The 14,411-nt window shown below is 33.5% G+C and overlaps 1 protein-coding gene across 1 annotated transcript in view; it reads right to left on the bottom strand.

The window, feature by feature from the left end:
* The window catches only part of Ush2a (usherin), a 740,698-nt gene that overhangs the window by 194,986 nt on the left and 531,301 nt on the right, over positions 1–14,411 (bottom strand). Inside the window, exons 45-47 of the mRNA XM_015483330.2 lie at positions 11,885–12,094; positions 10,329–10,531; positions 8,209–8,321 (exon numbers count right to left, since the gene is read on the bottom strand). Coding sequence (XP_015338816.1) covers positions 8,209–8,321; positions 10,329–10,531; positions 11,885–12,094 — 526 coding nt within the window. The remainder of the gene's footprint in view (positions 1–8,208; positions 8,322–10,328; positions 10,532–11,884; positions 12,095–14,411) is intronic.

Below are 14,411 nucleotides of genomic sequence, written 5' to 3'. Positions count from 1 at the left end.
GCCCCCCCTTCCCCCCGCCCCCCACCTCCTTGGGTCCTGCCCTGAGGATAATTCCAATGAAGGAGGAGCGCTGTGGTAATTGTGGCCAAACAGGAATCCAAAATCTCAAGGAAACTCATTTATTTTAATTCAGAGGAACCATAAAAAGGGCCCTTGAGGGGCAAAGAATATGGGTGGGTGGGGAGTAAGACTTTTTACGTTTTTTCTATTTTTCTATCACCTGATTGACCCAAAGAGCAGCTCCACTTCTTCAAACTGTGAGGCAGGAGGGTATCCAAACTTCCAAGAGAAACTATCATTTTAGCCAAGCTTTTAGGAAAGGAAATCTAACATAAGTGTAAAGTGAGGAAGAAATCTCTGAGAAAGCTAGATTTCCTCAGTCTATAAATGAATCAATACAAGCACCAAATCAACACTAAGCGGCATGTTTACAGTTGCCCATTGAGTAGCATATTCAAAGGGTGTAGCAAAGTGATGAATTCTGAACTTTTATACAATTCTCCAGCTAAATCTCAAACAATTCACTGAGAAAAAGCATGCTTGGGACAGATGTAAAGTAGCACAGAACAGATTTTGAAAAATGAATTGATTGTTTTAGCTACTGACAAAGCAAGCCAGAATTTGTAGTGTGAAGCTAACCAGTTGATCACCTGCTTTAGGAAAAAAAAAAAACAACCCAAAACATAAAAATCAACATTCTTCAGACGATTGTAACAGGACTCAAATTATTATGACCTAATATTCAAAATGTCCAGAAAATAATTCTAAATCACTCAAATTTACACTAATCAAAAATGTCTGGAGCAGTTATATTATTATCAGACAAAATAGATTTAAGAACAAGGAAATCATGAAGAAAAAAGAGATCACAAAAAATTAAAAGGTAAGTTGAGCAAGAAAATAAGCCTCAATGAGCATATAACCAACGATAAAACATTAAAATACATGAATCGAAAATTACATCTGAAGAAGAAACAAATAAATCCACAATTAGATTTGAAAACTTCAAATCTCCTCTTACAATAATGGCCCGAACAACCAGAGGAAAATCAGTCTATGTGCTGATGTGATGATCTGAATGTTACACTCATTCAACTTGCATTTATAAAACTGACAAAAACTTAATACACATTCTCCTCAAGTGTGCAATGGACACTTACCAAAAGAGATCATATTCTGTGTCATGAAACAAATCTTAGTTAATTTAAAAGAACTGAAGTCACAAAATTATGTTCTCAGACCATAAGAGAATTATGACTAGAAATCCATTCAGAAATATCTGGAAAATGCAAAATGCTTGAAAATAAATAATCTCTTTTCAAATAATCTATAGCTCAGGAAGGCTTATGGGAAATTACAAATAATTTGGATAAATGAGATGAGAATTCAGCATTCCAAAAAATTGTGTGAGTCGAACAGAAGTAGGGCTTCAGAGGAAAATTCATAGCAGTACGTCTGGAAAGTAAAAGAAGAAAAAGGAGGAGGAGGAGGAAAAGGAGTATGAAAAGGAGGAGCAGAGGAGAAAAAAAAAACTCAAATCAATAACCTAACCTTTTCTCATCAAGAAACTATAGAAAGAACAACAAAGCAAGAAGAAGGAAGAAAACAATAAAAAACAGAGCAGAAATTAATGAGATGGCAAATAGAAAATGTAGAAAATCAATAAAACCAACAGACGTTTTTCTGAAAGGATCTACAAAATTGATCAAACTCTTGGGTGACCAAGCAAGAGAGGATACTTGTTACCAATATTGAAAATAAAAATGTGCAAATCAAATCAGACTCTGCAGGCAACTGTCTGAGCTGGGCATGGTGGCACGTGCCTATAATCCCAGCAACTTTGCAAGCCAAGGCAGGAGGAACATGAGTTCAAGGCCAACCTGGGCAACATAGCAAGTGCCCATCTTAAACAAATAAGCAAATCACTACTTTCTGCCCCCCCACATATTTGACAAATTTGGTGAAAATAGTCAATTCTTTGTACATACATGATAACAAACTTTACTTGAAAAAAAATAGCCTGAATCATTTTATTTATTTATTTATTTATTTTTTTTTTGAGAGAGAGAGAGAGAGAGAATTTTTTAATATTTATTTTTTAGTTATTGGTGGACACAGCATCTTTGTTTTTGTATGTGTTGCTGAGGATCGAACCCGGGCCACACGCATGCCAGGTGAGCGTGCTACCGCTTGAGCCACATCCCCAGCCCCTGAATCATTTTAAATTATTAAGAAAACTGAATTCTGAGTTCAATATCTTTTTCCAAGGAAAACTTCATAAAAAAGTAAATTTCACTGGTAAGTTCTACCAACACTTAAGAAATAAATAATAACTTTTTAAAGATAATCTCTTCTACAAAATATGAGAAAGGAATATTTCTCAACTCATTTTATGGGGACAGAATCACTATGATTCCCAAAATAGAAAAAGAAAAACGACACAGTCCGATGTGTTTCATGAGTATAGATAAAGAAGATAATAGTAAATTGCATCTATCAGTATGCAAAAAGGAAAATATGTCACAACCAAGTGGGGTTTATACATAGACTACAGATTAGTTAATTATTTGCAAACCAATCAATATAATTAACCATCCTATGAATTTAAAAAGTGTAAAAAAACATTTGACAAAATTCCATATCCATAATAAAAACTTTCAGCAAATTAAAAATAAAAGGTTAATTCTTCAAACTGATGAAAGGCATCTCCCGAAATGCATAAGTAACATCATGTTTAATGGTAAAAGATTGAAAACTTTCTTTCAAAGATTGGTAACAAGTCAAGGATATGCTTCTATCACCTTGCTGAACTAGATGGTGCAATATGGCAGGAAGAAGAAATAAAAGGCACACGGATTGAAAAGAAGAAATAAAAGTTTCTTTTTATTGAAGATCTATGTTAGCTATGATAAAACTCGTAAGACTCAGAATAAGTTTAGCAAGGTTTCTGAATACCAAAATCAATTGTGTTTCTATACACTAACAATGAACAATTGGATTTTAATTTGTTTTTAAAAAGCATTAATAATATTGACCAAATTATATTGTTATATTGTGTGCATGTATGAATACATTGTGTACAATTATAGTGCACCAATAAAAATACGGAAAAAAATCAATAGCGGTACCCCAAAAGAAAATAGTTAGGTACAAATCTAATAAAATATGTGTAGTATCTTTATAATTAATTCTATAAAATATTTTTCAAATAAATGAAAGAATAACCAATTAAATGAATAGTAAACCTTGCTCATGACTTGGAACATTTGATTCTGTTGTGATGTACATTCTCATCCAATTGATCTACAGATTCAATCTGATCCTAATTAGAATAACAGAAAGGTTGTATTTTACATATCAATAAGATCTTTGCAAAATTTATATGGAAAGACAAAATAATGAGAAAAGCCAAAAACATTTTTGAGAAAGTCATTGTTGGAATACTCATATTATAAAGCTATAATAATCAAGATTGTAAAACATTGGTAAATAGATATATATACTGATCAATTGAATAGAAATGAGTCCATATATGAGCAACAAAATGTGTTTAAGTTTATATTTAAGAAAGCTCCAAAATATTCAGTGGAGAGAAGGATCTTTCTAACCAATTGTGTTAGAACAACTGAATATTCAGACCTCACTTTGAATATTAACACAAAATGAATTAACATGAAATGATTTATAGCTATTAATTGAAAATGTAAACACATAAAAGTTCTAGACAAAAGTATAGGAGAAAATGTTTCCAAACTTTGAGTCAAGGAAGTATTTCTTTGATATATCAAATGTATAAACCATAAAAGAAAAACAATGACAAATCAGACTCTGAAAATTTAAAAAAATTTTAAGCAAATGATACATTAAAGTGAATTAAAAAAACAAGCCACATACTCAAGAAAAATATTTGTACATTATATGATAAAAATCAAATCCAAATCATATGTTTTAAAACCCAACAATAAGAAAACAATGAATCTAATGAACAAACTGGCAAAAGATTTGAAGAGGCAGTTTGCCATATTGGGAAGACCAATGCCAAATAACACATGCAAAGATTTTATTAGTCATGAGGGAAACATAAATTTAAACCAAGATAATGTAGAACTAAATATCTGTTAAAATAGATGTTAAATAAAAGAATACCCAGTATAACATCAAGCTTTAGCAAAAACATGGAACTACTCAAACTGTCATACAATGCTAGAAGAAACACAAGATATTACAGCTATTTTATAAATCAGTTGGCAGTTTCTTATGTCTCAGAAATCTAACTCTTACCCAAGTGAATTGAATGAAAATGTAAGTTTACACAAAATCCTGTATATAAATGTTTATGGTTATTTTATGTGTAGTCATGAAAAGCAGAAATCTACTCCAAACTATGTACAAATTGTGGTGTTTTCATATAATAGAATATACTTCACAGTGAAAAGTAACAACTATAATATGAGAAATGAATCTTCCATGCATTGCACTAAGTTAAAGAACCCAGACACAAACTGCTATTTATATATATTACAATATGGAAAGGCAAAATTGTGGAAATTAGAACAGAGCAGCATTTGCTTAGTTTGGGAAAGGATGGCACAGGAGTTGTCAGTAAGAGGACACCATGAGGGAATATTTTGACTTTGTGGAACTGGTTAATATTTTGATTAGGGTGGTGTTTCCATACTTTATGTATTTGTCAAAACTCTTAGAACTGTGGAGCAATAAGATGAATTTTACTGTATATTAACTAAAAAAAATACTTTTGAAATCTAAGAGTAAATAAACAAGTTCAGGAAACCAGAATCTTTTCAGAAGTTTAAATTGTTATCATAAATAGGCTGCTTTCTTCACATACTCGTCAGCTTTTAATAGAATCTATATTTTTTTCTCTTTGTATATCTTTAACTGTATTTCATGGACATTTGGTTGACTATGGCATATTAAGTTGAGAACATTTTTAAAAATTCATTTTTAATTTTTTTAAAAATTGACAGATAACCTTGTATGTTGTTATTATGTACAATACAATGTGCTGAAGTACATACACATTGTGGAATAGTTATATCTAGCTAGTCAGCTGATGCACCTATCATAGTTCTCATTTTCATGATGAGGGGACTTGACATGCACTCTCCATAGTTTTCAATATTATGACATATCATCATTAACTATAATCACATTGCTATATAAAATAATCTAAGAAGAGAATGGGGAGATATTGGTAAATGAACAGTTTTTTAAACTGGAAGTTTTGAAGGCATCATTATATTATCTTTTACCAGTGAATACTGCTGTTTAAAATCTGATGACTAGAGTCAAATTCCCAATTCATATGTACCTAAGCTGTATTTTCTTCCTGGAAGTTTTTTGAAGGTGTTTTTAAAACTTGGTATTGAGCTACTTCCTGATAAAATCCCTTCATACACAATTCTTTTTCAGTCATTCAGTATTGCCATTTGGGGCATCTTTTAATCTATACATCAGTGATTTAGGTTCTGGGATATTTTCTTAGCATCTTTCTTTGATTATCTTTTCTTCTTCTGTTTCCCTTTTCTGCAATTTTTATTTTTCAAGTGTTAGACTTCCCAGATGGTTTTTAATCTTTTTTTTACTTCTTTGTTTTCAATTGCACTTTCAGAGACATTCCCTCAAAATTTCATCCAACGTTTCAATCCAGTTTTCATATTTCTAATATCCGTGAGGCTCACCCCCATCCTCCCAACTTTGATTATTCCTTTTTAGAAAAGTATTCTGTTTTGTTGCATGGATAGAGGATTTCCTTCTTTTTTTTTTCTTTTGAGGTTCTATTTTTTTTCTCATACATATTGTTTCTGGGTCTTTTGAATCATGTCTTTATTTTGATCTACTTATTTTTAGGAGTAATGCATCAAAATAAGATGACTAGCTTTACAGACAAGTGAGACTCATTGATTGACATACTTCCCCACTGGATGTCCAGTGGGTGAACAGCTTTTTTATCCTTAGAGGATCTCCAAATGCTAGTAACTGGAAATATTTTAATTTGAGTCATTTGTTCTATCTAAAGAAGAATGTTCATTTCCCAATAAGGAGGCATTTATGGCTGAACACTTGCTTTTGAGAGCAGAGCTGGGAAAAGTAGTCAAGTGCTCTACCATCCATATTAGTCCTGCTTTCTCTTTGCTTTTATCTCTATCCTTCATCTCACCTTCCCTGTGCCTTATATCCCTAGTTCTTATTGCCATTGTTAAGTTTCTCTGAAGAATAAATGTCTTATTCCCCCGGTTGGAGGGACTTTGCCATGCAGGTGAAAAGAAATAGACAAGGGGATGCATGTGTAGTGATAAGGGACCAGGGTGGCTTCTTGCCTTTTTTTCCCTTAAGGCTTTTAGCTAATCTCCAGATTTCAAGTTAGAACCTTACCCACTCCCTGCCTCTTCAAAATCCTTAAAGCCTCTATGTGCTCAGCCACTTAGAGTTTCTGCAGGAAAATTAGGTTCTTTCCTGTCCCAACCATTATACTTTGGTTGTAAATTTCTCCAGTGTACTTCATCATTTGCCTCTCCCTTAGAAACACTGATTTCAAAATGGTATGGAAACCTCTTGTTGATGCTTCTTTCGCTGTCCTTGCTCTTGTTGCACAATGTTCTTTTAAATGGTCTTGCCATTAATTTAATGTATTTGGGTGTAATCAATTTTTAACCACAACAAAAGTGTTTTTCCTTCGTTATCACCTAAAAGAATCATCTTAAAGGAAAAAGCACCCTAGAGACACAGACACATTTGTTCAGTTTCTCATAAAGCTTAGAGATTATTTTTAGCTCCACATAAATATGTAATTTAAGACATACCCCTTTATGTCATTCACCTGGGTTTGAATCAGGGGATGCTAGCAGACAAGAATTTGACAATATCCACCCACCTAACTATAATTCTTCCTTGAATTTTTCTAGACAGAACTCAAATGTCATATCTTCCAGAATGCCACTGATAACCTGGGTGGAATTTGGAATTTTCCTCTTTATGCTCTTCTTACATTTTGCCAACCTCTCTCATGGTGTTATTTGCATTGTTTTATAAACATTTATTCAGGGAAGTGTGTCCCATAGTGGACTAGAACTTTACAAATTTAGAATCATGCCATATTCTTTTTTGTGTTACTTTTACCTTTTATATTACAGCCATAAATATGTTTAATTAAGTAATAAATAATGGTCTCTGGTGCTCATTTAACTTGACTACTTCCTCCCTGCATGAGAGGCAATCCCACGGATACCTGAGTAAAAATTATGAAGGGAATTATTAACTAACTAGCATGTCAAAATCTAGATCAGTATCTATCATGTATTTGATAGAAAATAAACTGAAGATAACAAGATAAAATTTTTACCAAAAGAGGTAAGAATCCAGTTACTTGTGTTTTCCAGTATTTGCAGTGACTTAAAAAAAGACCCAGTAATTTCAGTCTGTTAGAAAATAATCCTTCAGAATTGAAACATTATACAATGGATGATTATTTCAGTCACTGTATGTGTGTGTATGTGTGGGTACAAGTGCATGCTGGTATGTATGTAAAGGGGAATTCATTTGGCTTAGGCAAAAATATAATGTGGGAGTGCCCAAAATTTTTTCTTTAGCTTCAACTTGATATCAAGAAATGAACCATGATCACCTTTGGCTTTGGAAATCATTAAATCTTATTACTTTTAATGATGTATTATGAAGAGACTCACTTTCAAACTATAGTCATTTCTCAGCAACAAAAGAATATAGAAAAATAAAGAGATTCTTCCCAGAATCTGATAGTTTGTAATGGTTATCCAAAAACAGTGTGCTCTATTTATTTCACAAATATGTCTAGCTTCAGGACAATCTGATATATGTGACTCAAACTTTTTCAAAAGAGATCAAGGTGGTAGTAATTATTCCATTTAAAATCTTATTTGGCTTCACATAAGTATTCACTGAAGAACCTATTTAAATAAGGAGACTTTTGTGCATTTAAGTATTTGTTCATAAATTGTTAAATGAAGGAAGTACTATCAGGGAAGTCAGTTTCAATGTTATTGGATGTCAAATAAAGATGAACATAAGTGAAATAATATAAAATTTGATAAATACACATATTTATAGCAATTTTAAGGGGGACTGTCATGGCTTAAATGTTAACTTTAAAATTTTTTCCATTTTTTTATGATTAGAGTTCTTCAGATTAACTAATAAAAATGTTGGTACCTTGAAGTGATGTGATGAATTACGGGTGTTGGCATATCACTTGGAGTATCTTCCACTGTGGTGATTTGGGTTCCGTTGCTTTTCACACAGGCATATTTTGTACAAACTTCAATCTGAAAAAATAGTTTAGAAAAAAGATAGATTCAACCATGTTCAAAATACAGGATTGACAGTGGACTGAATCCAGGTCCTCTCATTTCATAAAAATCTCTTAGCTCTCTATGGCCTTTAGGGTTTTGTAAATATTCATTTGTGATGTTAATTGACTCCAGTGGGATAACCTCCAACTACAGTGCAGAATTGGGTTCAGCACAATTGATGTAGTGATTAGAATGGTGATGTTTAGCTCTGGTTCTAACCATTCAGAAAAGTAAAGACTTATTAATCTACTCAGCATCCAGTCAAGGAATGGAAGATGCTCAGGTGACAGTTTGCAAGTATAATAGGTTATCACTGCATCCTGCTCTCTAGATCTATAACCCAGTAGTGTAATGATGATATCCTCTGGAAGCCTTGACACTTTACAACAAATAGCCTAAATGCTAATGTCTAATGGAAGAAAAATGAAGCCTGGAGAAGACTTCCAATATGGCTGAGCTATTTTATATCCATTTGTTCCGGCTGCAATGGTCCTTTTTTTACCTTAATCACAGCAGAAAATCATCATTCACCCCTTTAATTCTGCCACCTAATTTGAATAAAAACTGAGGAGGGTGGAATAACTAAAGATTAGAAATGGAGTTTATCAAAAATGAGTAACACAAAGGAATATAAGTAGTAAGAGGAAGGAAAGGCACATGAAAATACAAAAGACTGCGACTGGAATATCTACAAGGCAACACAATTCTTCTCTCAATTAAAAAAATCAGCCAAACATGAGCCAGTACAAAGATGGGCTTTTTCCAGCATAGGGTTTTTTTTTTAAATGTTTTTATTAGTGCATTCTAGCCATAAGTACTGGTGGAGTTCATTTTGACATAATGATACATTCACGGAAAATATTTGGCTGTTTTAATTCCCAGTTCTTCCTCTTTGGCTCCCCTCCTCCCTCCTCTTATTCTCCTCCCTCTATAATACTGCTCTTCTATTTATTCATTTATTTTTTAAAACTAGTGTCTAGTATAGATTTTAAGAATTTACCAATTTGTATATTTTCTTTATAAGCTTTGACTTCCTGAAATAATATTTTCGTCACTCATTTGCACATGTGGCGTTATTTTTTTTTATCTCTTAAAACTTGGCATCTAACAAGATTTCCAATTTCTTAAGGGAAAGGTCTAGTTTTATATGCCTTAGGATTCCCTAGATTTTTTCTACTTTTAAAGTCAAATACCCTGAAATGGCCTATGAGCTAGACTTCAGGTGGTTAATGCACTCTCTGAAATTTCATGCTAAATTTTGTCACATATGTATATAAATATTTTACTAGGGCAGACTGCATTGACTTCATAAGATTCTCAAAGAGTTCTTAGGGCAAAAAGTTTAAATACAACTGCTCTCACCTAGATGGGGGTCATTGAACATTTGTCGAATGATGAATTGATACATTTCTTTCATCCTCAGATGAAATCCTTTAATATCTTTTTGTCCGTGGCATTTTTATTTAGGTTTTCCTCTTGCATTCTGGATCAAGAATGCTAGGTATGGGTAGACTGTTTGGAGTCATCTAGTCCACTGCCCTTACAAAGGGAAAATGGATGCAAATGAGTTATGTAACTTCCCTGAAGATGTTAAATTAGTAAATAGCAAAAATGGGAATTAGAAAGAACATCTCCCCATTCACAGGCTGATGCTGCTTTGATGTCAATAAAAGACTGAGGAAAAAGGCAGGTTGGCAAGATTTATTAAGAGTATGTGATTAGCTCCATTTTGTCCTTGAGAAATTCCATCACCATCCTCATCACCATCGTTTTCCAACTTATTATTATCCTCTCTTCAGAGACTCACGTTGGCCCACAGCAAACTGATTTAATTTTGATCAATTTCCTTATTCCCTCTCCCCTCTCCCACCAAATAAATAATCTGTTACCAAGACAGAAAATATCCACTTAGTGACATAGTGCAACGTGTTTTATTTAACATATCCATAAGCTTAACCATCAAAAAAACAATGTTCTAACCTGAATGTCATAGATAGTGAAGGGAGACAGGTCTCTCAGAATAAACGACCCGGGCACATTCATTCCAGTCTTGTAGAGCTTATTATTTACATAGACAGAATACTCGGTGACAACGCCATTTGGGTTTGAAGGAGACATCCAGATGACACGGACGGCTGTACTGTTGATGATGACAACCTCCGGAGGAAACATGCCCTGAGGCTCTAGAATTAAAGGAAGAAACTGAATAAACTCCAGCTGTCTCTGAAAAAGCACTTGTTAAACTAAATGCAGATTAGTATTTGGGTTTAGCAAAGGGTCTGTTGCTTATCTGCTCTCCTCTGATGAAGTTATCACAGTCTGTAGCCCTTTGTAAATTGGCTTATTATACTCTCAGTTAGAAACCATAAGAATTTGGTGGAAAAATGCTTGATATCACCAGCATAGTGTTAATCTTTAATACTATGTGACCAGTGGGATATGATGACAAATTCTTCACCCATCTGCACCACTAACACATATCTATTATTTGTCTTTTTCCATCCCTTCACTCCATACCTCCTGGGTGGGGGATGGGGAAGGAAGAAAAGAAAATTTGCTCCTTAAGCAAAAAATAAAACTCAAATACATTGAGGGCTGGTGGAACGTGAAAAATCATTTGATGTTACTAGCTTGTAACTCAAGCAATATGAAGCAATAATGCAATATTGTCATTATGTAAATGATTTTGAATGTTGATTACCATAGGTAATGATGAAATCTAACATTAGGAAAAAAATCTTGCTTAGCGTTAAATTACACAATTATTCAAGCATGTCAGAAATAACTATGCAAAGACCTATTTTTATCATAAGAACCCATCTTAACTAGTTGAAAAATTGTCCTTGTGATTCATCCTATTTTATAAACAAAAGGTGCTGACCTTTGGCATCACAAAGGGAAATGGGTTCCACACTTAAAGAGCTCTGCTAATGACCTGGAACACTTGCTTGGGAGGTAATGATATTATAATGTTTATAATGAGACTTTATAAAGCCAAAAGGATTAGAAAGACCATTCCAAATACATTTCAGATTCACAAGTTGCTTCCCTTTCTTCCTCCCCCTTGCTAACTGGCTTAGAAATGAGTCATAGGCAATTTTTCTCCATGACTGAACTTCCACATACCATTGTTGGTGACTCAGAGAGGGTCCTCACTGTGCTTAGCTACTGTTTTGAAAAGTATATTACTTCTGAGAGCAAATTATAAAAAAGAAAACAACAACAACAAAAAAACTGTTCCTAAATGTCACCATTTATTGATGTGAACTCAGCTCCAAACTAAGCATACAAGGAAAAGAACAGGAGCAAACAGGGCTAATATACCATTATTAAGAGACTTGTGCTGCCATTTCAATGGGACCACTTATTGATCTACCACTTGATGACAGCAAGCACTTAAGCATTTTAGCCCCGACCTCCTCTCTTCCAACACCGGAAATTTTATAATGGAGGGATGACTGATATCAACCTCAGCAAAAATCAATCAATTTCATTCGCATCTCTGTAGCCGAGTATCCCATAGAATCTGCACTCACCCCCATCACCAGTGGTCACATTCTGTACTGTGCTATTGATGCTGTGGACTCCATTGAAGACAGAGATAAAAATCCCATACTCCGTGTTGGGATTTAAGTGTCCAATGACATGAGAGTGGGCATCTGGGAGAATTTTCAGAGATTCATTTGAGGTAGGAGAACTCCAAAACAGTGTATAATATTCAACATCTCCTTGTAGGTCTTGAAAAGCTGTTAACAATAAGTGCAGAGCACCATAAATATGGCAATTCGGAAAGGTCTTAGTGGAAATAGATAATAGCTGTTTCTAGAAAAGAAAGCTTATGGGAACTTTGCTTTGGAAAAGATTCTGGAAACTTCTTCATAATGGTGCTGGTGGAGTTAGTTTTTTTTTTTAACACATTTTACCTTTTTCCTTATGTCATAATTAATTGCATAGAATCAGATGTAGGAATATAAATTTTTAAATTTATTTTAAAGATTTTAATTTTGCTATTTGTAATTATTCAAATTATTTTCAAAAGTTTGATATAACTGATGAAGCCAAATAAAGTAAAATAAAAATATATACAATACATGCAACAACTTCTATTTTTAAGTAGCATAATTCCTCAGAGAATTTTATGCTAAGACAAATGTGGACATTTCCTGACATAGATCCTGAAGGCATTTTTCAACCTGTTAATGAAATTGCTAAATGATACCTAGAAATACACTTACAGAGATATCATTTTATGTACACTGCCAATGCAGCAGTGGTGTATGGCATGCTTTCTGAAATGGCTGGCTCAGTAGGATCCTAAGATGATCAAATTTTTAATCAAGGATCTCAGCCTTTTTTCCTACTTTTCTCCATGAGTTTCTATGGTGTAGGCAAACTCTAAAAACATGCCAAAATCAACCACTATCTGTCCCACAGATATAACCCAATTTCTCCACTCTTATCTTTAAAAAAAAAAAAAACAATTTTTTTTCTCTTCTTCCACCCAGTTTCTCTGTTTTTTGTCCTAAGCTCTGCATTTTGTTACCTGCCTCTGATCATTCTCAAAGAGACCATAAGAAGGGTCATATGCTCTAGTATATGTAGCATATTAGATGTGTGTTAGACATATATATATATATATATATATATATATATATATACACACACACACACACACACACACACACACATATATATAGTAGACATATACATATGTCATATGCTTTAGTATAAGTAGTATATTACTTTATTTGCATTGATATTATTTTAAGGACCTTTAGCAGGAAACTGTTACCTTGATTTTGTTAGGGTGGGGATGAAGTCTTGGTTTACAAGCCTCCTGAAATTACATGTCAGATTAGGTATCCAAACCAGGTCAAGAACTAGTCCAAGGATCAAGGATCAAGAGGGAAAGTTGGCATTTCTAAGATTATTACGTGTGATCTCTCATATGTGAGATCCTAATGAAGTAACAGAGCTTTGGGAACTCTAAGATTTTAAGTACACTTTTACATTAAGTTCTTGGCAGTACTGCATAAAAATAACACTAAATTTCTATTTTTCCTAAGCACACTACTACTTTCACTTTATCTCTAGCAATATTTAAAAAGGTGATAAGCCAGTATAATCTGAAGACTTTATATAAGTAGACCTTTCACTGCTAATTTGGAAAACTGGGGATTGAGATGTCTCCTTTCTCTGATGACAAAAAAATGTAAACAAGTTTAATAATAAGTGTGTTATTACTCATTGGCAGGAATACCTATTGCTACACTTTAATATTTTCCTAAATAACAGTATCAGACAAGTGCTGGAAAACCACACATATTGTGAGTGCAAAATTCCTTCCTTCACTGGCTTCCGATATTATTACACATTCATTTTTGGCTGGTGTCTTTTAATAGAAAGTGAACTAGTTTTGAAATTTATGTTGCATTTTAGTTTGAGTGGGTTGATTAGAAAGTCAAGCCCTAAGATATAATATCAATGAAGTGCTTTTAAACTCTACTAATAAACATAAATGGATTTTATTTGGATTATTAAATATGCCTGATACTTCTTCTATCAAGTTCAATTACTATAGTTAGGTAGACATTACTAAATACATTGGTAATATCACCACAAGTTCAAGGTCAAGATGAGGCAATGAGCACACATTAAAGCCTGGATGAAATCCCATTAAATGCCCATTCTTAGCTACATACGATATGTCAGCCCCTTTAAAGTAGAACAGATTCTGTTGTCCTAAAGAAGACAGGAAAAGATGGTGGTTCTATTCTACTGTCTTTGTCTCACTGCATACAACAGAGGCTCTTGTGACCAGAAAAAGGCTGCATCTCTGGACAAGTGCCATATTTCTGCCCTGTCCTGTGTTATGCCAATATCTGCTTCAACAGTCCTCTTTCTTCATTCATGTAGACTTTACTGTTCAGAGTCCAAATCACAGAAAAACTTAAATATGTAGATCTTTATATTCCTGATCATCACATGAGAAATTCTGGGAGTGTGCACATAGAAGTATACTTAGTGTTCAAATAAGGTCTTTAAATTTCAGAAAGCTCTTCC

The sequence above is a fragment of the Marmota marmota genome, unplaced genomic scaffold, assembly GCF_001458135.2.
Source record: "Marmota marmota marmota unplaced genomic scaffold, marMar, whole genome shotgun sequence".
Classification (NCBI taxonomy): domain Eukaryota; kingdom Metazoa; phylum Chordata; class Mammalia; order Rodentia; family Sciuridae; genus Marmota; species Marmota marmota.
The sequence above is the reverse complement of the archived record's forward strand: the minus strand, read 5'-3'. Positions and strand labels throughout refer to the sequence as shown.